At 45.9% G+C, this 24,716-nt stretch overlaps 1 protein-coding gene across 3 annotated transcripts in view; it reads left to right on the top strand.

Annotated features, from left to right (window-relative positions):
* Positions 1-24,716, top strand: part of CACNA1E (calcium voltage-gated channel subunit alpha1 E) — a 498,274-nt gene that overhangs the window by 77,379 nt on the left and 396,179 nt on the right. For all 3 annotated transcript variants that reach the window (XM_057301979.2, XM_063603599.1, XM_063603598.1), the window contains exon 2: positions 19,708-20,155. In XM_057301979.2, coding sequence (XP_057157962.1) covers positions 19,722-20,155 — 434 coding nt within the window. In that variant the 5' untranslated portion in view covers positions 19,708-19,721. The remainder of the gene's footprint in view (positions 1-19,707; positions 20,156-24,716) is intronic.

Raw genomic sequence — 24,716 nt, 5'->3', positions numbered from 1 at the left:
AACTGTTGGAGGGGTAGGTGATATTTTCTTTTCTTTTTTTTTCTGAAACAGGGTCTCCCTCTGTCACCCAGGCTGGAGTGCAGTAGCATGATCTTGGCTCACTGCAACCTCTGCCTTCCAGGCTCAAGCGATCCTCCCACCTCACTTCCTGAGTAGCTGGGACCACAGGCACATGCCACCAGGTCCAGCTAATTTTTTGTATTTTTGGTAGAGACAGAGTTTTGCAATGTTGCCTAGGCTGGTCTCGAACTCCTGAGCTCAGGTGATCTACCTGCCTCAGCCTCCCAAAGTGCTGGGATTACTGGCGTGTGCCACCGTGCCTGGCCAAGAAGGACTGGTGATCTTTTCTGATGGGGGCAGTGAGTACTCATTTGGACTCAAGACCTTAAAAACCATTACATTTCAAGTACTTGGAAAAAATGTTTGCAACTTTCAACAAGCAGGTACCAAGAACCTTTTCCTGGGTTTGTGCTTTTGAAGAGCAGCTCGGGTTATGTTGTGTGACTGTCAGCCACTGTGGGACTGAGTGGGACTGAGTGCCTGAACCTGGGGATAGGAAGAAAAGTAGGGATTGGCTCCTAGTCTCTAGACAGGGCCTGTAAGGTACCCTGCAAGAGTGTGATGTGGTGACTTCAGTTGGCCAAAGGTGGCTTCTCAGGGGACGGTTGGTTGCTGACTCAGTCCAGGTGTGTGGAAGGTGCTTGATACAAGAATGGGAAGAGTGGTGGGGGAGTTTACTTTATCTCCAGCCAGACCTGGGTTCAAATCAGAGTTTGCCTTCTCACCACTTACGTGACTTTTGGAAACCACTTAACTTCTCTGAGCCTTGTAAAATGGGAGGTTTAAATAAGATAGCATATTTAAAGTGTCTGGCACATAGTAAGACTGATAAATGTGAATTCCCTTTTCTCAGTTTCTTCATCTGTAAAATGTGGATAATACAGAACATTTTGTGAGGCTTTTGTAACAATTTTAGATAATTTATTCATTCACTAAAATATTTTTAGTGTTGACTATATGCCAAAAATCCTTAAGGGTTTGGGGTATCTCATCAAATAAAACAGACATAGATACCGGCCCTTTTCTAGTTTAGATTTTAGCAGGGAAAGATAGACAATACACTATCATAAACAAATACAGCTTCTAATGTGTTGAAAGATGATAAGTGCTATGGGGGAAAAGGGGAAAATAGGATAAGGGGGATTGGGAGTGCTGAGGGTGGGGCAGTGTGCAGGATTCTACAGGATGGCTAAGACAGGCCATCATTGTTAAGGTGATATTTGAGCAAATATGTGAAGAAGATGACGGACTTAGCCAGAATGATATTTAGGGGAAGAGCATTCCAGACAGAAGAAACAGTCAGTGCAAATGCTGTGGGAGTGAGCCTGGCATGTTCCGAGAACAACATGGAGGCCAGTGTGGCTGGAGCAGAGGAAAGAGAGACTAGAAGGAGGTAGAGTCTGGGAAGTAACAGGAAGCCAGATGGTGCAGGGCCTTGCTGACCACTGGGAGGTCAGCTGTGGCTGTTACTCTAAGTGAAGGGAGGGTACATTGCAGGATGCTATGCAGAGAGGAATGATGTGCTCTGCCTATTTAAGAGGCTCACACTGCACATTGGTTACTGTGTTCAGAATAGACTGTAGAGGGGTAAGGGTGGAAATAGAGAGACCAGTTAGAAGGTTGTTGCTGTGTCCAGATGAGAGATGATGGTGGCTTGTACCAGGATGGTAGCAGTGGATGGTGAGAAGTGACTCGATCTTTTTATATATCTTGTAGGTAGATTTAATAGCATTCACTGATGATTGGATATGGGGAATGAGAAGTATAGGAGTCAAGGACAGCTTGAGCAACCAGAAGGATAGAGCTGCCATCAATTCAGAAGGAGATTGTGAAGCAGGCTTGGATGGGAAAAGTTAGGAGTTCACACTTGGGCATGTTGAATTTGAGTTGTATGTTATATATCCAAGTAGAGAAGTCATGGAGGCACCTGGTTATATGAGTCAGAAATTTGGGAGAAAGGTCTGAGCTGAGTTATAAATTTTGGAGTTGACAACATATATGGTAATTCAAATCACATGACTGGATGAGGTCACCATCTTTTCTGATGGGGGCAGTGAGTACTCATTTGGACTCAAGACCTTAAAAACCATTACATTTCAAGTATTTGGAAAAAATGTTTGCAACTTTCAACAAGCAGGTACCAAGAACCTCTTCCTGGGTTTGTGCGTTTGAAGAGCAGCTGGGGTTAAGAGTGGCATGAGGGCCTCCAGCTTAAAGAATCGAGGCAGAAGAAGAAAAGCCAGCAAAGGAAGTTGAGAAGTGATCCATGAGGTCGAAGGAAAACCAGGAGAGTGTGATGTCATGGAAGCCAGATGAAGAAAGTGTTTCAAGGGGGCAAGAGTGATCAATTATGTCAAATAATGTGATGAGTCAAGTGTATTAGCTATCTATCATTGTGTAACAAATCACTCAAAAACTTAGCAGCTTAAAACAACAAAAATGTATTATCTCACAAAGTTTCCAAGACTTAGGAATCTAGGAGTTGCTAAGGTGGCTAGTCCTGACTCAAGATCTCTTGCAGGTTGAAATTAAGTTGTTAGCTGTGGCCGCAGTCATCTCTAGGGTCAACTGGGGCTGGAGAATCCCATTCCAAACTCACTCTTGCAGTTCTTGGCACCTTATTTCCTGGCCATGTAGGCCATCTGAGTGGCCTCATGACATAGCATCTGGCTTCCCCCACAGCAAGTGGCCCAAGAGGAAGACAGACTGCAGGAGAGCACCCCAGACGGAAGCCACAGTCTTTTGTACCTAACTGTGGTAGTGTCATGCCATCACCTCTGAATGTTCTTGGTTACACAGACCAACCCTGGTACAGTGTGGGAGGGGACCGCACAAAGGTGAACATCCCAGGAGGTGGGGTCATCTTGGAAGCTGGCTACCACATCAAGCATGACAAGAACAATTGGTCATTTGGTTTAGCAATGTGGAGGGCATTGATAACCTTAACAAAAGCGTGGGGAGAAAAGTTTGATCAAAGTTGGTGTAAGAAGGGATGGGAGGAGGAGAACTGAGACAGTGAATAGAGATGACTCTTTTGAAGAGTTTGTCACAAAGGAGAACAAAGAAATCAGGAAATAGCTGATGAAGGAAGTGGTTTTTCTAAGATGAGAGAAACAACAGTATGTTTGCACATTGATAGGAGTAATCCAACGAGTGAAAAATTGATGACGCAGAAGAGAAAGGTAATTGCTGGAGCCTGGTCCTGAGTAGAACAATGTGGAATAACATAGAAACAGATATTCCCTCAACCCAGAATAAATAGTTTATGCTAAAACAGATAAAATTACCCACTACATTCTTATAGAGACAAGAGGTATCAGATCTCAAGAGTTTAAGGAAAATAAATCACAGGAGAGAAATCTTAAAATTGGGAAAATTATTTCCATTAACTACTTCTTCTTCTGGGACTTGGGTAAAGACTGGAGCTACTTTATTTTAGGAGTAGAACACATCTGTCCAGGCTGCCGAAGATGCCTGGTTTGAACACCTCTGCAGCGAACCTGGCCAATGGAACAGCTGGGACTCCCTTGCAAGCTGCAGACCTGCTTTGTAGGGTAGTTCCAAGCCCTGAAGATAGGTGGGTTTTCTGCCACCAGATGAGGGAATTCTAGAAGCAACCAAACAGACCTTCACAGTAAAAAAGGGCAGAGGTCTACAGGAGCTCTCAGAATGTCTCTGGGAGGGTCAAGAGCATCAGTCCTCACTGATGCCTCCCATGCTCCCAGCAGGCCTCACATTATAGAATTCTCTTCTATTACTATGTCTCACCACAGTAATGGTGGATGGGAACTCTGTCCTGAACCCTTACAAAACCCAGGCCCCTGCCTGGGTGAGTTTTTTGTTTATTTCCAGGCCGGAGTGCAGTGGCACAATCTTAGCTCACTGCAACCTCCACCTACCGGGCTCAAGTGATTCTCCTGCCTCAGCCTTCCAAGTAGCTGGGATTACAGGCATGCGTCACCACACCAGGCTAATTTTTGTATTTTTAGTAGAGACGGGGTTTCACCGTGTTGGCCAGGCTGGTCTCGAACTGACCTCGAGTGATCCGCCTGCCTCGGCCTCCCAAAGTGCTGGGATTACAGGCGTGAGCCACTGCGCCTGGCCAGGGTGGGGTGTTTCAGCCTCTCATCAAGTCACTAGGAAGACTCCAGGAAAAAGGAGGAAAGTGAGAAAAACTTTTGAATGGGCTACATCGGTGATGCTTAGAATCCAGCTCCAGGACCTGGTGTCCCTCCCCCTCATCCCGTCTTGTCCTTCCCTCTCCCTGCTGAGCTCCGCAGCCCTGGGGCTTCCACATGTAGCCCTTACCCTTCTTGTACTCCAGTCAGTTCTCATTGGCATTCTCCTGGTTCTCAAAATGCTTTTACCCTATTGGCTAGGGCAAAAAATGACCTGAGAGATCCTGGACACTCTCCTAGCAACTGTGCCAGAGCTGGTGGCCATCGCCTTTTTGCAGAGACAGATGCTCCTGTAACAGGAACAAATCAATTAGCCAGCCTGCTGCTAATGTGCAAATGTCACCTTATTAAGCTAGTGTCTGCCTGGGGAAGCCGCCTCTTTCTCCTGTCCCCACCCTGAAGCTCAGCCCTCTGCTGTTGCTTCAACCTCTGTCTCTTCTGAGGTCAATTGTAAAATGAAACTGCTGCCATATGAACATCTATGAAAGCCACAGGCTCTACCCAGATGCCTTGGCTGAGAGGAGGGGCAGTTTAATTTCCCTTCCTTCTCTGAAGAGTCTTGATGTGCAAAGACCAGTTCTCCCTTTATCACCATTTCCAGAAAAACAGAAACAAGGCAAAACAAAATAAAAACAAAACTTTTCACCTATTTTTGGTGCCAAAACCTTAAATTAGATTAAGATCACATCAATTTCTTCCATAAGCTTTGTAGCTTAGGAAGTGCATGCTCACACTTTATTTTATTTAACCCTCATAATAAATCTACTGGAGGAAAGGACAATTATCTCCATATTACAGATGAGAAAACTGAGGCCCAGAGAGATTGGCTGACTTGCTCAAGGATATTAAGCCAGTAAATCGCAAAGCCAGGGCTGGAAGAAGGGCAAGAAGGGCCAGAAAAGCTGATTCAAAGCGCAGGAACTCTGGAGGCACCTCCTGGCAGCTGGAGCAGGGTGTGTGGAGTGCCCTCCCTCCATGAGCTAAAGGAGGACTGGCTTCCATGAAGCACCAGCATTGCTCTGTCACCCCCACCCAACCTGGTCACCTTTCACTATGACCACTTTCCATCCTGTCTCACTTTCAGGAACGAGGTCTGAGCAGTGCAGCTGGACCTACTATAGTCATAGTTTTCCACTGGCTTTGACTTCATCTAGCGAAAACCAACACCCCTTTGAAATCTGTAGCCCCATCCCTAAAAATCAGCCTTTCAGCTTGAATCAAAAGGCAAAAGGCAATGGAGATCCAACTGGAAACAGAGCTCCCTTCCTCCCTTCCAGGCAATGCTGCTGTGTAGAAGGTCACTTCAGAAATTCTGTCTACACTATGAGGACGTAAATATTAGGGAGAATCTCCTCTGCCTCACATGAACCTGGGTCCTTCAGTGAGTCCCCCCACCATATCCCCTCAATCCTTTGATTCTTCCCAGTATTGTGACCTTTCTGTCCTTCCTCTGAAGTTGTAGGAGTTGATTCTTCCCAAAATAACCTGAGTAATGGCTTGTAGGAAAGTTACAATTAGCTTTTCACAGGGAAGAAAGCTTAGAGAGTTTTTTTTCTTTTAAAGGAAAAGAGGTAGAAGGAAAAAAAAAAGCAAATGAAAAATCTTGTGGTCTTCCAAGTCAATTTAGAAAACACTGAGTTATTTCCGTCGAGCTATTCTGACAGGAGATACATTGATTTTTGGCCTCTCTTCATTGTTTTTAATGCTGATTACATCCTCTTTTTCTAGATTGTCCCAGGTGGCCACAGGTGAATGAATTGTGTTTCCTTACAGACCACTGATTTCTGTGTTGACACACATTGATTTCAGCTCAGAGTAAGAAAGATCATCCTAATAGAGCTATCTAAAGTTGGAATAGTTGCTTGGGTGGTGGGGGAAGGAGGGTGGTAATGAAATAGTGAAATCCCTGTCAATGGAGGTGTTCAAAGACTGAATGACTGTGGAGGGAATGTGATCGAGCTGACTCCAGCAGGACTGGGAAGATAGCTCAGGGGATCTTTAATGTTCTCACCTCATGTTCAGCATTAACACCTGAGATGACTGTTTAATATTATGTAGATACTACATGCCAGTGAGGACAGTGTTTCCCAAAGTGTGACTTGTTAGATGTTTCCCACAGGGTGGTATGCTTGATGATTTTCTTTGGTAAGGAATTTACTGTTAAAATAGTAAAAATATAATTAGTACAACAAATCACAATTTCATGGATACCATTGCCTGGGATGAAGCTAACAAAACCCATGCCATAGTAATGGACATTTAGACTGTAAAAATTACAGGTGAGGCCCTAAGTGGTAACCTTGAACATTTAAGACCTTCATTGCTGAATTTTAGCCTTAAATGTTTTGAAGGATAAATAGTACAGGTGACCCAGATAAATAATAGGGAATCTGATCTACTGTAGTTCTATGCTATATCTCAGTGTTCCCCCCAACCAGGGGTACATCGTGAAGCAGATTTGAATTTGCTTCACAAAACTCAGGTTATAAAAATCTAGCATTCATTATTTCCAGAATCTTGCTAGATTTCTGAGTTTCCAGCCACTTTAGTGGAAAACAACTTGATCTTTTTAAATTTATGTTTTACCTTATTTCTAGCCAGAGGTTTTCTAGTTAACTGATGATTTATCATTCTTTTGATTATATACATCATTCCTTTGATGTATATACAGTCAGCTGCCTGCTACCCCTCCTTTCCTGAAGTTTATGTGGCCTGACGTTGGGGTGGGGCATCTGGGCTGCAGACCCTCTGGGGAGGCTGCAGACTGGCCGTGGCTGCAGGGAAGAGGGCCCTCCTTGTCTGTGGGCATTGACACCTCTCCCCCACCACTTCAGTTGCTGAAGCATCCCCATGCCCTACCAAGCCTCTTGTCTCCTGATACGTGAACCCTGTCTCCTCCTTGCCCAAGCCTTGAGACCCCTTTAGGACCATTGGCAAGATCCCCATGCCCCTCTTTGGCTCAAGGTTGTGTGCTGAAGACAGGAAATCTTCAGAGAGCCTCCTGCACCACTCAGGAGACACAGGAGCTTTAGGGATAGGGAGTGGCCATCACGGGCTCTCTCTCTCTGCCTCTCCCCAGTCCTGATGGCCTGTGTTTTCCCTTGGGGTACATTGAGCTCCTATTGATCAGGCACTTTGCAAAGCTGTCTCTGTCCAGGGTTTGAGAGGGTCACGCTTTGCTGTATTATGGCTGCAATGGCTTCCAACTGGTCTCCCTGCCTCTTCGCCTGCTCTCCCACGGTCTGTCCTCACCAGCAGCTACACAGGAGTGTCATGCCTGCTTAAAACCCTCCAAAGGCTTCCCACTTACCTCAGAGCAAAAGGCAAAGGCCCTCTGTGATCTGTCCCCCAACATTACATCGCTGATATCATCTGCTGCTACTCCTGTTCTAGCCACACTGGCCTCCTTGCTGCTCCTAGCAAGGAACATTCTAGGCATGCTCCCTCATTAGGCCTTTGTGCAGCTTTTTCTGTCTTCCCTATATCAGAATTGCCACTTCCTCACTTATTTCGAATATGCTGAAATGTCACCTTCTTGGTGAGGCCTACTCTGACCACACTGTTTCAGTTGCAGTCCACCCTAACTCCCATCCTTCCTGCCTTGCTGACCCTGACATGATGCACAGTTCTTAGCTTAAACACCCTGTCCTCCAGGCAGCCTCCCCAACTCCCCAAGACCCTCTATAGCCTCCCAGAGAACCTTATTTGTTTTTTCCACTTGAGCACAAATCAAGGTTCATGTTAGAATCTGTTTATTTTTCTGTTTTAAGCTCTGGTGGCTGGCACAATGTTGGGCAAGTAATAGGTGCTTATTGTCAATGTATTGAATAAGTAAATGGTTGAATGAATGAGTGAATGACTCAGTTCACTTTTAAAAAAGCTTGAAGATTGTTGAGGAGATTGGCTAGTAAGGCTTGTAAAACCTCCAGTATGGTGCTTGGCTCAAGAAAAGGAAGTTTATATTTATAATTCCTATGATAAAGGAGGGCTTCTTGTCACAGAGCTTCTGTATTGTCTGTGATTCAACTAGTTTCAGTGAAAATCACACGGATTTTTATGTAGGAAACATCAGGCTAAAATGCTTGAAAGATGTGTGGCAGGAGGAAGTGGCAGCCCTGCACTTTGAAGCATTGGGTCTTTCTTATGCCTGCTAGCAGAGGCCCCTCTTCTTGACTCCTCTTGGAATTACTGCCTGGCTGTTAAGTGGCCCAGCTCCCTAGAATACCGACACCTTAGAGGGGGCCTATTTATGTCAGCGATTTTCATCTCCAATGAAGAGCCTGGCCCTGGGGCACTTGTGTTTGGTCTGAGAAGAAGTAGAAGAAAGGTAGGATGGGCCACTTTGGAGCTTGTGTGTGATGATTGATGGCCCAGACATTCTCTCACTCCCGTTTTGTATCATTACATATTTTCAAAGAAGATGATCTGCTAACACAACTAAAGGTATACTAATTTTTATAACCAGATGAGATATTTCTTATATATAAATTTGCGAATCAGAAAAAATATTCTTTTCAGACCAGTTATCTTCCTTTTTGGATTGAAGAGTAGTGTTGCCATAATCATGGGGGATTTTGTAGAATATTATGGTGAAGACAGGAATTTGGCAACAGCTAGAGGGTGGTGTGAAGACCCTGGCAGCTGGGGGACAGAGGTATAGGTGGTGAGAGAGAGCCCAGGGGCCAGGGAAAGAGGTGGGAAGGGTCCCAAGACTCATTTTTCCCATTCCTCCTAGTTTCCTCCCAGAGCAGAGCCATCACTTCATTCCCATCAGGCAATCACAAGATCACAAAGGATGATTCACCTCTTCTTTCCATTACCTCTTGGGGCAGTCTGAGAGCTCGCTCTGTGATGATGCTGCTTGGAGAGGCCCAGGATTGCTGTGCCAAGCCAGAGTGTACTCCGTCCCCATGCAGTACTGTCCTTAGTTAGAAAGTGCTGCTGACAACAGCTCTGCTTCCTCTACATGGACCTGCATAAAGACAAGGAGCCAGGCCTGGGGGATGGGTCAGGTGGAACCTGGCACAAACATGTATGAACTTATTACCCCCCTGCACACACATGTACATATGTACATGCCATCACTGAAACACACAGTCTTATACCCAAGGGACAGGACTATTTGAGGGCCCATCTACTTTCAAAGTACAGCCTATACTATCCTTACTTCAACTTCCAGAGAGACATTAAATAAGGAATCAGATTTTGAATTCTAGGTACAGTGTTACTAGCTATGTGACCTTGGGTAACTTTCTGTGCCCTGTTTTCTTATTTACTTAATGGGAAAGATAAAAGTACTTACCCAATAGGTTGGTTAATAAACATGAATTTCAGGTCTTGAGTTCAAGAAATGGAACCAATACCATTATTAGAGCCAGCATGGTGCAGTAGATGGTGGCATGGCATTTGGAGTCAGTCAGATCTGGATAAGAGGCTCTTCCATTTAATGACTATGTGATCCTAACCTTGGGAAAATTATTTAATCCTTTTAAGTCTCAGTTTCCTCATTTGTAAAATTGAGTTCACAGTAATAGTTATTTGATAAGATTTTTTTCGAGAATTAAGTAAAAATTTAAAGGATTTGTTGCATAAAAGCCCCTTATAGTATCTAGTATAAAATTAAGAACCCAATAAATATTAACCATTATTTTTACTGATGATGGTGGTGGAGGTGGTGTCTAGTATGACCCCTCATCCTCATTCTACCCTACTGAATTGCAGAAAGGCCTTTTACATATAACCCAATTGCACTGTTCACTTCCCCACCTCAAACTTACTGCTTGCCCAATTGAACTTAACTTTATTCAGTTTAGATTGAGTCACTTTTCCATTATTCTGAGGATTGTTAGAATTAGAATACTGACCAAGAATTTTATGCAAAAGTGAAGTCCCAGTGTCCATTTATAGAGGATGAACTACAACCAAAAAACATAGAGAGGGATAAGAAGACTCCCCCCTGCTGTGATCAGAACAATTAAATGGCTTTGTAGACTGTGGAGTATTTAAAATCTTATAATTTTTCAGGTGAATATGGGAACTCCCTCAACTAATGTGCTTTGGGGTGTAAGTAACAGAAAACCTGACTCAAATGGGCTTTGGCCAATAGGAGCTGTATTGGCTCATATTGCTGGTGGTCTAAGGTGGGGTGGCTTCCGGGTTGATTGAATCTGGGGCTCCCTTTCCATTTCCTGTGATTTTCTTGGCCCTGCTCTCCTCCATGTGGCAGGCTTATCCTCAGCTGGCAGTGATGTGGTGGCAGCGGTTTCACAGTTTGCATCTGTGCAGCACACTGTCCAGAGGCAGAGAGGGGCCACTTCTTTTTCTAGCCTTCCCTTAAAAGCTGGGAGATTTTCCCTCCAAAACCCTAGTAAATGTTACCTTATACTTCATTGGCTTTAAATGAGTCACATGCCCTTTCCTTAACTAATCACTGGCAAAGGGATGTGGTTACCTTGACTGGATTAGTCTAATTAGAACCTGCTATGGAGCTGGAGCCCATCCCCCAAACTGTACGGACGGTGCACAAGGTTGGGGGATGGAACGATCTTGAGGAGGTAAACATAATGCCTACTACAGTTTTCCTTTTTAGATCATTGGAGAGATGTGGGCACTTTCAATTGGATTGTAATTGTTGGTCTAATCTTACAAGTGCCTTGTGTCTTATTGCAGAACGTCAGGGAACACCTGTCTGAGTTGTGCACCTGGAATTGCCAACATCGTGCTCAGTATGCATTTATTGAGCTAAAAATCCTTCAGGCCACATTATCTCTAGAAATGTGAATTTTGTTCTCAATGAATTCTTTGGCTTAAAAAACAGGTTAATTATAACATAATTGTTGGTAATCATGTCATAAAATATGTAATAAATGACCAGAAAGAAAAAGCATAAAACAGAAGTCAGAGGGCACAGAGAAGAGAGTGGAATGAAGAAAAGATCCTAAAAGCTTTCAGAGATCAGACACGCTTTGGAGGCACAGGTATGCCCTTCTTCCATTTCCATCAGCTCCTGAGTATCCAGATCCTAACCCAAGATCTTCCCACTCATTGTCAAGCTTCTTTGAACTTCCCACGTGTTTGATCACAGCTGAGGTGTGCAAAAAGGCTGGGTTCTGAGATAGGTCAGATGGAATCTGACCAGAAGGGGCCAGGCCTGGCAGCCAGATGGGGAAGAGCTCAGGCCACCAGCACAGAGGTTCACAACTGGCCAACATGTGAGGCACTCGAGGGCTGTGAGGTGTCCTCCATGAAGACCACATTGTAGGCCCCATATGCCCAGCTTTGGGCTTTGTTCTTGTTTCCCTAGGTGGCAACTCAGACTGGCTCTCCCTGTCCAAACCGTGTTCCCTACTTAGAGCTGCAGCATGAGGGGTTGCCCCTGGGCTAGTACCTTTGAAAGCCTGTGCTGCTGTTATGACCCTACTCAGAGAGGAGATTTAATCTGCCAGCACAAACAGTGCTGTCCATAACTTTACTGCAGTACCAACGTACTCCCTTTAAAAGACAATCACCTCCAAGAAAATCACTTCAGGTAATCTTGGTCTGAGTGGGTGGGAGGGATATTACGAGGCTCTAATTGGAGATCCCCAGTGCTACTGGGATTGATACTTGAGAAATGTTTTGTTAGAAAAGAGGCTATTGGAGAAGATTTTGCAGCATTGTAGATGCCATTGTCTGAGCCTGATGCTGCAGTGGTTTGGACAAACACCCTTCAGGGACTATATAGAGGCTTCTGGAAGTTAGCCCCTAGCCCTTCTCTATCCCAGTCTAGATAACTGGCATTTCAATTTGTTTCTCCGAGTCCAAGGGGTTGTAGCATTTTGTTTTCTTTCCAGTTAACTATTACTGACTCCTAGTGACTTTTCCTTCCAGAGACTATCCAAGGAGTAGTTTTCTGTCCTTAGTTTTCTACCTCCCTTAAGTTCCTTAGAAAAGTATGGGAAACTGTAAAATATCTTCTTTCCTCCGTACCTGTTTACCTTTCTCCCTCTCTCCTCCCCTCACTCCTTCCTTTTATAAGCTCTTACTGAATGCTTACAATTACTACATTTCTGCTCTTCAGTGGTTAAGCAGGGCCAGGTGACTGAATTCTGGCTAATGGAATGTGGAGAGTTGATATACACCACTTCTAGGCCTTGCCTGTAAGCCTCATGCAAAATCTTTCAAGTGCTTAGTCTTTTTCTTTGTCTCCCAGCTGGAGAGAAAAAGAGTTTAGGAAGACTCTGAGGCCCAGGGCTTGGGTGTTAGCAGGACCAGGTGCCTGTTTTTGTAAATAAAAAATTTTATTGAAATACAGCCGTATCCATTTGTTTATATATTGTCTATGCTGCTTTCACACTGAAAAGGCAGAGTTGTGTAGTTGCAACTAAGATCTTATGGCCTGCAATGGCTAAAATATTTACTATCTAACCCTTTAAGAAAAAAATTTGCTTAACCCTTCCCCAGGGGATGGCAGAGCCACTGAATGAAAGGAACCTGGTTCCCTGAATGACTATGTAGAGCAGAGTCTCTCTTTCCCATCTTCCAGGCCAACTTGCATCATTAGACAGTGATATTGGAGAGAAATAAGTTTTTATTTTATTAAGCTATAGATATTTTGAGGTTGTTTAATACAAACATAAGTTATTTTACATAATAAAAATGGTAGCTAATATTTATTGGGCATTTTTTATGGCCAGGTGCTGTTCTATGAGCTTCTGTATTTAATTCTCACAACTTTATGATGTATCTACCTTTTTTTTTTCTTTTTTTGAGATGGAGTCTCGTTCTGTCTCCCAGGCTGGAGTGAAGTGGCGCGATCTCGGCTAGCTATAACTTCTACCTCCTGGGTTCAAGAAATTCTCTGCCTCAGCCTCCTGAGTAGCCGGGATTACAGGCACCTGCCAGCATGCCCGGTTAATTTTTTTGTCTTTTTAGTAGAGACAGAGTTTCACCATCTTGGCCAGGCTGGTCTCAAACTCCTGACTTTTTGATCCACCCGCCTCAGCCTCCCAAAGTGGATGTATCTACTTTACATGTATCTACTTAATCTGTAAAATGATGTATGATCATTTTACAGATTAAGATATGCAAGGCTATGTAATTTGCCGAGGGATTCAGTTGGTGAGAGTAGAGTTGGGATTCATACCCAGCTCCAGAGTGTAGGCTCCTAACTTCTATTTTTTTGCCCCATATTTACCTAACTTACAGTTCCAAGTTCCTCCCCAGATACTATGTTGATTCTTATCACAGGCTTCTGTAGGGCAGGTTATATTATTATCCTCATTGTTTATGTGAGAAAACTGACCTAGAGAAGTCAAGCTAAAGGTTGCTTGACTAGCAAGTGGCAGAAATGTAACCTGAACCCAGAGCTTCTGATACCAGAATACGGACTCTTTCAACTCCTCCGCAGAGACTCAGACTGACTTAGTGCACACTCCATATTTGAAGCTGTGTTTTCCTTGAGTCTTGGTTTACATTCAGAATGCACCAGCCTGTTAAATTGCTGTTGGACATTAGCCCATCCTTGAACAGTCACCATAACAACATAGGCACATGGAGAGGAATGTGGGGTAGGCAAAAACTGATGCCAGTCCAGGGGAGAATAGAACTTTGCAGGGAGTGGGGGTGGGTCAGGGAACACTTCCTGGGTGTGTTTTGCTATGTTCTTTTCATGATATAGACTGGAAATGATTGAGAAGGACACTGTTCTAGTGGCTTTTAGCAACCTGACTCATCCAGGACAATACCTCTTACCAACTTAGGACAACCTCTCAGGCTGACACACTGCTTTTAGGACAGTGTTTGAAGACATGATTCCTAGGGGGAAAGGGTGTCTATTAACAATGTAGGTTCCTGAACCCACCCAAGATCTACTGCATGAGAATCTCTGAAGAGACATCCAGGAATCTGCATTTTTAACCAGCAATGTAGATGGTTCTGATGTACATTAGAGATTGAGAAGTGCGGTCTTAGGAAGTCATGGTAAATGAAAATCATGCCCAGCTTTTACTCCTCCTTTTGCAGTCAGGTAGCAGGCTGGCTCAGCTAAGAAAAATCCCTAGATGAATATTTATTTCTGCACAGGGAATGTTTCCTCTCAGAGTAGGCGGGTGAGTATGCTGAGTAGGTCATTCCCTGCCATTCCTATTGCTGGGCAGGAAACCCATTTTACTGTATCAGTTCTCTCTCAAGAGAATCATTTTTAGAATTAACTCAACATGATATATAAGTTGTAGAGTATCATATCTCAAAATTTGTTTCCATCTTATAACTTTTAATTTCTAACAGGTGGGAATTAGGACATCTTTACCCTCATCCAGCCTATGGCAGACAGAGGGTACAGAGCCAAGATAGCTCAGGGCCAGCTTGGGGACACTTGTATGCCTACAACTCACCTCGTAGTGTTCATCAGTTCCATTTCTGTCCGCTATCTCTTAGCCAATGTGCTTGGTGGTCTATGCAGTGGAGATTTCTTTGCTGAACTCAGAACTTTCAGGGAATAAAGATAGTAGACTTAGAAAAGCATGAGTTTCATTGACTTGCTGGTGTATCCACTTCTCACAAGGTAAGTTGGAGGATGCACATGTTCTGGAGGAATCAGAAAGAGAGTGGTGGAGGGGTGGGAATAGGATGGGCATGCACCCAAGGAAAGGAAGATGAATGTCCTCAATGTGACAGACTCATCTTTAAGGGTCTGAGAGGCACAGATAAGCCAAAGGGGTGCATGGACCATTATTTCTAAAGCAGTCAAAAATAGATGAATTAAGAAGTAAAACTCTTGATAGGGTATAAAGGGAAAGATGGTGCAAAGGACATAATATTTCTTCATGGACAAAGATCTTGACTTTGACTCTGGAAGGGTGACAGGGAAGACAATTTCAGTAGTAGGCTATGAGCTCAAGTGTTTTTGGCAGTGCAGGGTGCTTGTGTGGGGGTGGAGGAAGAGAGCCCTTATTCTGCCATTCCACTGTGCCCTGACAGGGAAGGGAAGGGTTTTTCTGGGGCTGCTGGATTACACTAAACACTCTTCCACCCCAGGTTCCCCATAATTTAAAATCACACCCTCTGCTCATTAACCAAACTTAGCAATGAAGAATAAGAAGAGAAGTAGGTAGGAAGCAAGGGTTAGAGTCAGACTGGTGCTCTCAAAGCTTTCATTAGCTCATTCTTGGGCAAGTTTTGCAGAGCTCATCTTATAACTTTTAATTTCTAAGCAGGCCCTCTTCTCCCTCCCTTCAGGAGTGTTGAGTGTGAGCTACAGGACAGCAACTTTGCTCTCAGGAAGCTGCTCACCTGGGTCCACCCCTCATTCTCTTTTGTAGATCTCCATTTCCTATTTTTGCCAGGTTCTCTGTAGAACCTGCTTCCATGGGCGTAGGCTGAATGACAATAATGGAGTCCAAGAGATGCAGATGAAAGACCAAAGTTTACAGGACTTTATAAATAAAGTTTTATCAGAACACAGTCATTCCCACTCATTTACATATTCTCTGGCTGCTTTCATGCTACAACAGCAGCGTTTAAATAGTTGCAACAGAGATTGTGTGGCACGCAAAGCTCAAAATATTAATTTTCTGGTCCTTTGCAACAGAGATTATATGGCGTGCAAAGCTTGAAATATTTATTTTCTGGCCCTTTGCAGTGTTTGCCAATCCTTGCTCTAGAGAGTTTTGTATGGGCATTTAAATGCTACCTTTAAGTAACATATATCACTTCCACTCACAACTCACTGGCCAAAATGGTCACATGGCCCCACTCAACCATAGAGGGCCAGGAAGTACGTCCTACTGTGTGCCCAAGAAGGGGATAATCAGAATATTTGGCAAACAGCACTAATGGTCACCATAAGCACCTAATATGAATTGAACTCAGTACTAGGTGCTGGGTATAGAAAGAAGAACAAGACAAAATTGTTGATCTCAAGGAATTTAAGGAATGCCAGAATTTGGGGATTGGAGGGGGAAGGCTAAGTATAGATTCGAGTGTCCTTTCCTAGAAGATATAGACTTGCTTGTCTGAATTGCTTGAGATCTCGGCTTGGTGCTAGCCAGAACTGGGGACTGGTCGGCTTGGCAAGCAGTGGGGGCAACAGACCCTCCTGGTGAACATTTGTATCAATAATAGAAGGGTTGTTTAACAGAAGTTCTTACAGGAAAGATGAGATAATTTCATATTTTGATATTCATAACATAAAGCTGGAGCTCCGCAGTGCATATTATTGCTGTTGTAATTTTGGCAAAGATGTGATTCAAATTGGCAAAGTGTCTGGGAAGAGGAAATCATGTAAGGAGAGAGGGTGGGATGGGTCAGGAAACAGAGGTGGGGAGCCAGGTACTGGTGGCCTGGTGAGAGCTGGGAGGGTGGCCCAGGAGCCTTTGTCACAGACAGACACGAGGGAAAGGAGGCTGCAGCCAGCAGGGCCTGAGAATTCTTGGAGTTGCTGGAGATGCTAAGGCCTGGGGAGGGAGTGGGAGCAGCAGGGGAGGGGTGTGCGCGTGCATGTGGTGAGGGAGAGACATTTAAACATTGTAGGAATGAAGGATAAATTTAAAATCCCTCAAGGGGAGTTGAGACAGAATGACAACGTGAGGAACATGAATCACTCTTTCTAGGGACCCACCCAGCTGTTGGCATGATTTGGAATACATTTTCTTCTCCTTACCAAGCTCATTCTGGACTCTTTATCTTCCTTCTCCCTGATCCCTTGACCTGGCCTTGGTGGCCAAGTACCTAGTGTTGGCTACCATGTCCTGGGAGCTTCAAGCTCAAAAGCATTGAGGCCTTAGGGTGTGGTGCAGGTAGGGCAAGAAAGACCAGTCCAGATGCTGGAGATGGAGAAGGGGACAAATAGAGAAGGTATCTTAGGGCTCCATGGGCGTCCGAGTCTACTGAATGCTCCCATCAGGCTTTATCATGTATGCGCTAAGATCATCCTCTCATCCAGACTTTTTGTTTCTATTTATTATCTTAGCATAATGAGGAGGGGGGCTGGGAGAGGCATTTATGGATTCTGCTTCATGTGGTAGAGACACTGTGATCAATATAGTGGAGAAAACCATAAGCTAGGACTTGAAATCTGAGTTCTCTCCCAGCTCTGCTTTTTATTGGCAGTGTGATCCTGGGCGGGCTCTCTACCTTTGTGGACCTCAGCATCCATAAAATGATATGGTTAGATCATTATAATTCCTAACCATTGAAATAGTCTTTGTTTTTGTGACTTGCAATTTGACTTGCCGTCCAACCCAGGGAAGGCGGGGTGGGAGATGGTGTCCGGAGGGCAACTTTCTGGGAGGATGCCACCCTGGGGGCCCAGTACAGCTCCCAACACATAGTGGGTGCTCAACCATCCAACACTGGTTGAATGATCTGGAGGCCAGGGTTCCTCTGAGCATGTAGAGCACGGGACACTTCTTAGATGCCACCTGTGGTCACTGAGACGTGTGGTTGGGAGGAATTCTGGTTTTGGGCTCCTGGCTAGGAGGGAGGCAATAAGCAGGTATCTTGAAAAGGTGGTAAGTTCAGGCCCTCTCAAGCCACAAGGACTCCCCCCAGTACTTAGACCTGCTATGGGGACTAGCAATGTGTGAGTAACTTTTACGTCTCTCATTAAGTTAAACCTTTGCTAATTGGAGCATGTCAAGATCTAGTACCAGCCACCCACCTGGAGTGCTGCTTTCACTTGGGCAGGTCCATGAGGCGTAAAACAGGGAAAACACCTCAATGGCTTTGGACTCAACCTTTAGGGGTGTAGTAGTGGAGGAGCAGTGCACAAAGGAGGAGAGAGGAGTGACCAGGGAGGCAGGAAGAAACCTTTGGTTTTCCTAAATCCTCCCTCATGCACATGCTCTTCCTTTTGCCTGTTTTCCTCTCCTGTTCCTCAACTGGCAAACTCTGTTTAACCTGGCTCCAGGGTCCTTTCCTTCACAAAGCCCTCCTGACCAACCCCAGCTGGGCTAGGTGCCCCTCTTTTTTTTCTTTTTTTGGGATGGAGTCTTGTTCTGTCACCCAGGCTGGAGTGCAATGGTGCAGTTTCAGCTCACTGCAACCTCTGCCCACCGGGTTCAAGCGATTCTCCTGTCTCAGCCTCCCAAGTAGCTGGGATTACAGGCACACGCCACCACACCTGGCTAATTTTTGTATTTTTAGTAGAGACTAGGTTTCACCATGTTGGCCAGGCTGGTCTCAAACTCCTGACCTCAAGTGATCTGCTCGCCTTGGTCTCCCAAAGTGCTGGGATTATAGGCATGAGCCACTGCGCCCAGCCAGGTGTGCCTCTCATGTGCTCCTCTAGCAATCAGGCCTACGCCAATCATAGCACATTCTGTGATGTGGTCACAATCGATGTTCTTCCTGCCTCTTCCATGAGGATGATGTGGACTAAGTCCAGCTCATGTTGTTGTGCCTAGTGCCTGGCACAGTGCCTTGCACATGGTAAGTTCTCAGTCAATGCTGATTGAATACTTACGTCTTTCAGAGGCCAATCTGGCTATGTCCTCCTTGGCATGGAAAAGGAGAATGATGCCAAGGGGAGCAGCAGGGGCATCTGAGTCACACATGGCCCCCGGTCCTGAGGCAGGCACAGGCATTAAAAAAGGAGGAAGGAACCTGCATACAGGACCCAGTTCTCAAGAAGAGTTCTCCTTAGGCTGGGCTCAGAGGCTCATGCCTGTAATCCTAGCACTTTGGGAGGCTGAGTGAGGAGGATCGCTTGAGCCCAGGAGTTGAGACTAGTCTAGGCAACACGGGGAAACGTCATCTCTACAAAAAATAAAAAATTTGCTGGATGTGGTGGTGTGTGCCTGTGGTTCCAGTTACTCAGGAGGCTGAGACGGGAGGATCACCGGACCCTGGGAGGTTGATGCTGCAGTGAGCCGTGATTGCACCATTGCACTCCAGCCTGGGTGACAGATCCTATCTCAAAAAAAAAAAAAAAAAAGGAGAGACCACCTTGTGGCTTGGTGCCCCCAGGCACGCACTTGGGAGGCAGGGCAGCAGGTGGTGGTGGCAATCCCCCCAGAGTGGGCCCTGGGGAAGGGGTTAGAGGGATTCTTCCACCAAAAATGGGAGGGAACAGCCAGCTAGCTGTCCGAGGTGGGGCTGATGTGCGGCCCTCGGAGTTCTCTCCTTATTGCAGCACCTCTAAACCTTACCAACGCGGCATATCATTATTTCTTTAACCTGTGTCTTCTGCAGTAGACTGTAAGTTTATGAGGGCAAGAATCCAGTCCACGTTGTTAAATTCTGGACACCTGGGGGCCCAGCCTGGTCCACCGCGGATGCTCCTAATTTCAACATCATTTATTGAGCTCCACTGTGTGCCAGTTTGTGGGTCAGGCCCGGGATGTAGCACTGAGCAAGCCAGAAGCCTTGGCCTGGAAGGCAATGCCATTAACCTCTTTCTTTCTCTTCTCTATTTCCCTGTGACCTTGGCCCCATTCTTCCTCCCTCCCTCCCTTCCCCACTCCTTGTCTCTGCCCTCTCCCTCCCACAGAGCAATGTTCTGTGATGGTGCCCGAGATGCGTGGACTGAGCCCAGACCGCAGGCTGCCCGAGCCCGCCCCCTGCCCGGCTGCGGGGAGCCCTGAGCCCAGGTCCGCGGGCCGCCGCCAACGCCACGTCCTGGCCCTGCCGGAAGAAGAGGCATGGCGGCCCCAGCAGTGCGCTCTGCTCGAGGCCGACGCCTCGGACGAGGTGGGCATGCTGCCGGCTTCCCCGCGCGCCGCCTCTGGCTTCGACAGCTTCTTCCAAGTGCAGGAGGGCGAGGGCCAGGGCTGGGAGGGCGCCATGGCACTGGAGGCGGGCTCCAGCCCTTTCCTGCCGGTGAGCCCCGAGGTCATGAAGCGGCGGCGCGGGGGCCTCATCGAGCAGCGCGACATCATCAAGGCCCACGAGGCGCACAAGATGCAGAGCACCCCGCAGGCCCGGCGCAAGGAATGGGAGTGAGTATGGCGGGGACGCGGGGGCGGGCGTGGCTGGCTGGGCCTGAGGTCGGGGTGGGTTCCTGGAGCGGATGGGCCCCGTGAGGCCGCCCTGGAGGGTCGGGAGATGCTTTCGCTGTGCTGCGACTAACGAGAGGCTGGACCCTCTGGATGAGTTTGGTCAGTCCCTGATCTCACCACCCGGCTGTAGGCCTCGTCCAGCCTCACTGAGGCGTTCAGCTGTCAGATGTGGGTGAATCAGGCTTGCCCCCAAGGCTCACTTGTTTTACTAAGAGCCTGTGGAGAAAGAACTGGGGTCTGTTTCATTCTCTGAGCTTTCCTGAAAGCCAGGGAGAATCCTTCACAACGTGGATCATCTATTTCACCTTTACTTCAGGAACTGCAGCTAACCCTGCCTTTTTAATATCCTCCTTGGATGAATGATTACATTTTGGGCACATCTCCAGTGGATGGAGGAAAATGTCCAAGATCTGTGTGGCCACTCCTGGCTTTATTTCTGCTCTGTTTGTGTAGGGCAAAAGGCCAACTTTAATTCACACCTGTTGAGAATTTTGGCTTTTTCTTCTTAGGAGTCCTAAATTAAAGGAAGATGGGATTTCACTTAATTCTCTCGGTTGCCCCAGGTTTTTGCTCCATAGAAGGACTTTGCTTTGTCCTGTGGATGCCGGAGTTTACTCGGCATGCTGGCATGCCCTGTGGTCTGTATGTCTTTATCTCTTCTTGCTTTAGATTGTTGACTTGCTAGATGTCATCAAGTACAAAGAGATTAGTCACAGATGTATTTTGATGGTGGTGGTCGTGGTGGGATTTACCTACTTGGTTTCAGTGAATGTTCTGGATGATACAAGTAGGGGTAAATGAGCTGATCTCTGTTTCATAAGGATGTTAATGTTTGTTAGTTCGCTCATTCATTCATTCAGTGAGTCCGAATGTATGCCGGGCTCCTGGGATTCAGAGAGGAGTTGGGCACAGCCAGCATTCGACAAATCTCTTGGTTGTTCATCTCTCAGCACTATTAGTATTTAGAGCCTTGCATACCTGTCTTTAAGTGCCAGGCAACATTCCAAGCACCTTACATATATCCACTCATGTTAACCTTCACCATAACTATGAGGTAGGTACAGTTATTAGCCACATGTAACCAATGAGGCACAGAGAAGTTAAGTGACTTTCTCAAGGTCACGTGGATAACAACCGCATTGTTACTGTGATTTGATATTAATTAGTAATTTGAACCCTGGCAGTCTGGTTGTGGAATCCATGCCTTTAACCATGATGGCACAGTGCCTTTCATTCTAACTCTCAAAGTACTTCTCTCAACAACCTATTGAGATGCCATAGTAAGAGCACTGGTGTGGGGGTTTGGAGACTTGGGTCTAATTCCCAGGGTGACCTAATTAGTGGTGTGACCTTGAGTAAGTCACCTCATCATGACTTTGAAAAACAAGTAGGAGGGAATAGACTTCCTTTAAATACAGTGCAGCTCTGATAGCTGGCCTTTCTTCATATTTAGAAGTACTATTTTTTAATGCACCTCCGTCTTATCTTTCTGAGAGGACCCTGAACAACTTGAGGGCTGAGACTGTCATGCACATTGTTCATGTCACTCAATGCCTATCATCTGGCCTAACCCAAAAAATCCCACAATACTCAATGAAAAACTAGCTTTACCATGACTAGCAATGTGGAAATAACTTTTATGTCTTTCACTAAGTTAAACTTTTACTGATTGGAGGATGTCAAGATCTAGTACCAGCCACCTACCTGGGGTGCCGGCGGGGATGATTGGGAGACTGTTTTCACTTGGGCAGGTCCATGAAGAGGTGAACCAGGGAATACACATCAATGGCCTTGGGAAATGTCAGCCTTTAGGGGTGTGGCAGTGGAGGAAGAGCACATGAAGGAGGTGAGAAGGAGTGGAAGGAGGTGGGAGGGTAACCAGAGGGTATAGGGGCAAAGAAGTAAGGAAAACGGTGTGTTCAGAAGGAAGGTCATCATCTCCATGGAATGTTGCTGAGAGGTCAAATAAAATGAAGATAGAGAAGGAAACACTGGCTTTGGCAACACAGAGATGACCTGAATGGGAGTAGTTTCCACAGGGCGATGGGGTCAGTAGCCCAGTTGGAGTGGGTTGAAAAGAAAATGGGAAGTGATAGAGACAGTGATGTTGCCCCATCCTTCTCTGCTCCCCAACACTCACAGCCTCATCATGGCTTTTCCCCTCACCACCCAAATTCCTTAGCCTCATGGCTCTGTACGTGCCTTAATTTGATCTTCTCCACACCCCTCCCCAGTTCTACGAACCCTAATGTTAGTGAGCAAAGAGGGCTTGCTGCTCGGGGCACTAGAAGCCAATACTACAGCACTGGGTTTTTGAGAAGAGAAGCTTTTTATTGCATGTTGATTCACAAAGAGACGGGATGTCAAGCCCAAATCTGTCTCTCTGTCCTTGCTGCAAGGCAGTATTTTCATTAGAAAAGGTTCAAGGGATTAGTAAGTGATTGATGGAGGGAAAGGGGAGGTCTGGAAAGTCCTTGGACATGCTCAGTTATCTCTTCATGCTACCTCACAGGTTGCATGTGAAAATTCTTGAGGACTTAGTATGAAACATGTCATGGAAGTTCAGGCTGTGGTGTCAGCAAGCTTGTTCTGCAGACGCCAGTAGGCCAGGCCATCTTGGTTCCAACTGATGTCAGCCAGTTTTTTCTTGATCTCACGTTGTGGGGAATTTCAGCATTTCTGCAAGTTGTTTCTTTTCTTATCTGCCATTCTGCAAGCTCAAGAATATCTGTTAGTCATTGGTTTCTTACTCTTTGGGGCACAGTTTCAGCTTCAGCTTTTCAGCAGGTTGTTTCTTTTCTTATCTGCTATCCTGTAAGCCAAAGAATGTAGTCATTGGCCTCTTTAACTCTTTGGGGCACGGTTTCACTAATACACTGTCTGGCACTCATGTTTCATCATCAGCAAAATCCTGTTCATCCTCCTCGTCTTCTCTGGAAGTCCCCTTCACTCTCTTATTTCTGCTGGAGCCTGGAGCCCCCAGGAATGCGGCTTGCTCTGCAGCTGCCTCATGTGACAGCTGCTTTCCCTTCCACGCTGCCTTGGACCCTGGAGTCTAGAGAAGCAATTTGCTCCTCACTATTGCTTCCAGACCATTACTCCCCTCTCCTGTCCTAAAAATGCCAGCTGTGGCGTGCATGTCATCAGATAATACCACCTACTACCCCTCGTTGCCACCATCTACAAACTCCCAAGTCACTTGCTTCATTCCAGGAAGAATGGGTTAGCCCTGGGTTTACTGTCTCTCTTCCCCACGTCTTCAGCTGCTGGCAGTTCTTAGTGATTTCAGTATCCACGTAGATGACCCTTCCTGCACCCTGACCTCTTGGTTCCTTAGCCCCTTCTGTTTGGTGACTTTGCCTTCTTGCTTCCTGCTGACAGCTCACCTCCATGGTCTGCCTGGACATTGTCATAACTGCATTACTCCATAATCTCGGGTTCAAGCATCCCACTGTGTGATCACCCCCTCTTTTCTCTCCACTTCACTCCCTCTAGTGCTCAGTTCCCAAGATTCTTTAATCTTACTGCATCCACAAGACATTGATCCTATTACCTTTTCACTATCCCCTTCCCCAGTCATGTCACCATTTCCCATCTTATCAAACTGAATTCCATCATAAGCACCAAACATATTTTCCAGATAAAATAGTGACCTTTCACTTGAAGTCTCCTCCTACCCTCTCAAGCTCTTTCTTCTACCAACTTCTAAGATAGAATGAATCATCCACAAAGGGCAAGAATGCTGGAGCTCAAGTTGGTTTCTAGTGTACTTCATGCTTCACCATCATTATAATCTCCTTATTTTCACCCTCAACTTTGTTGTCCCTCTGCTGCTTTGTTATACCTTGTCTGGCAAAACTTCAGCCCTGCTAAATCCCACTTGCCCCTATTCTTCATGTACATATGGGCAGGTCACCATAGCTATAGAAAAAGTCACAGCCACGCTGATTGACCTCACTGTGAATTGGTGACTGCCACCTCCAGTTGGCCCTTAGTCCTGCCCAGAAATCTTACTACTTTTCCCTTTTCTATTCACTCTCACACTCCTCTAGAGATTATTTCACATGCTTTTCCCTTAACTCTCAAATCCCATCATTTCCTGCCAGCTCGCTCCTAGCTCATGACTACAATTGCCTTCCTATTTCACTGGGAAAATAGCAGCAATCAGGAGAGGCGTGTACAGGCTCCATCCACTGCACTGACCGCCTGCTGCGTCTGGGCCCTGGTACCAGGCCTTTACCTTCTGTTACTGTGGACTGACTACCCCTCAGGTTCCATGTGGAGTCTGTTGCCCATGTAGAGAAAAATGAGCCCCTTTGTTTATTCTGTCTCCATTTTTTTTTCTTACAATTTTCTCTGGAACCCATTCCAATCAGGTCTTTGTCTCAGGCAAACAAACAGCTGTTGACATGGTGACATTGGCCTTCCCAAGGCAGAATCCAATGGGTGTTCCTTCGTGTCCATCTTCCTTGACCTAGCAGCAACATTTGATCACTTCCTC

This window comes from Pan paniscus, chromosome 1, assembly GCF_029289425.2.
Source record: "Pan paniscus chromosome 1, NHGRI_mPanPan1-v2.0_pri, whole genome shotgun sequence".
NCBI classification, from domain to species: Eukaryota; Metazoa; Chordata; class Mammalia; order Primates; family Hominidae; genus Pan; species Pan paniscus.
This window is presented reverse-complemented; position numbering and strand designations above follow the sequence as displayed.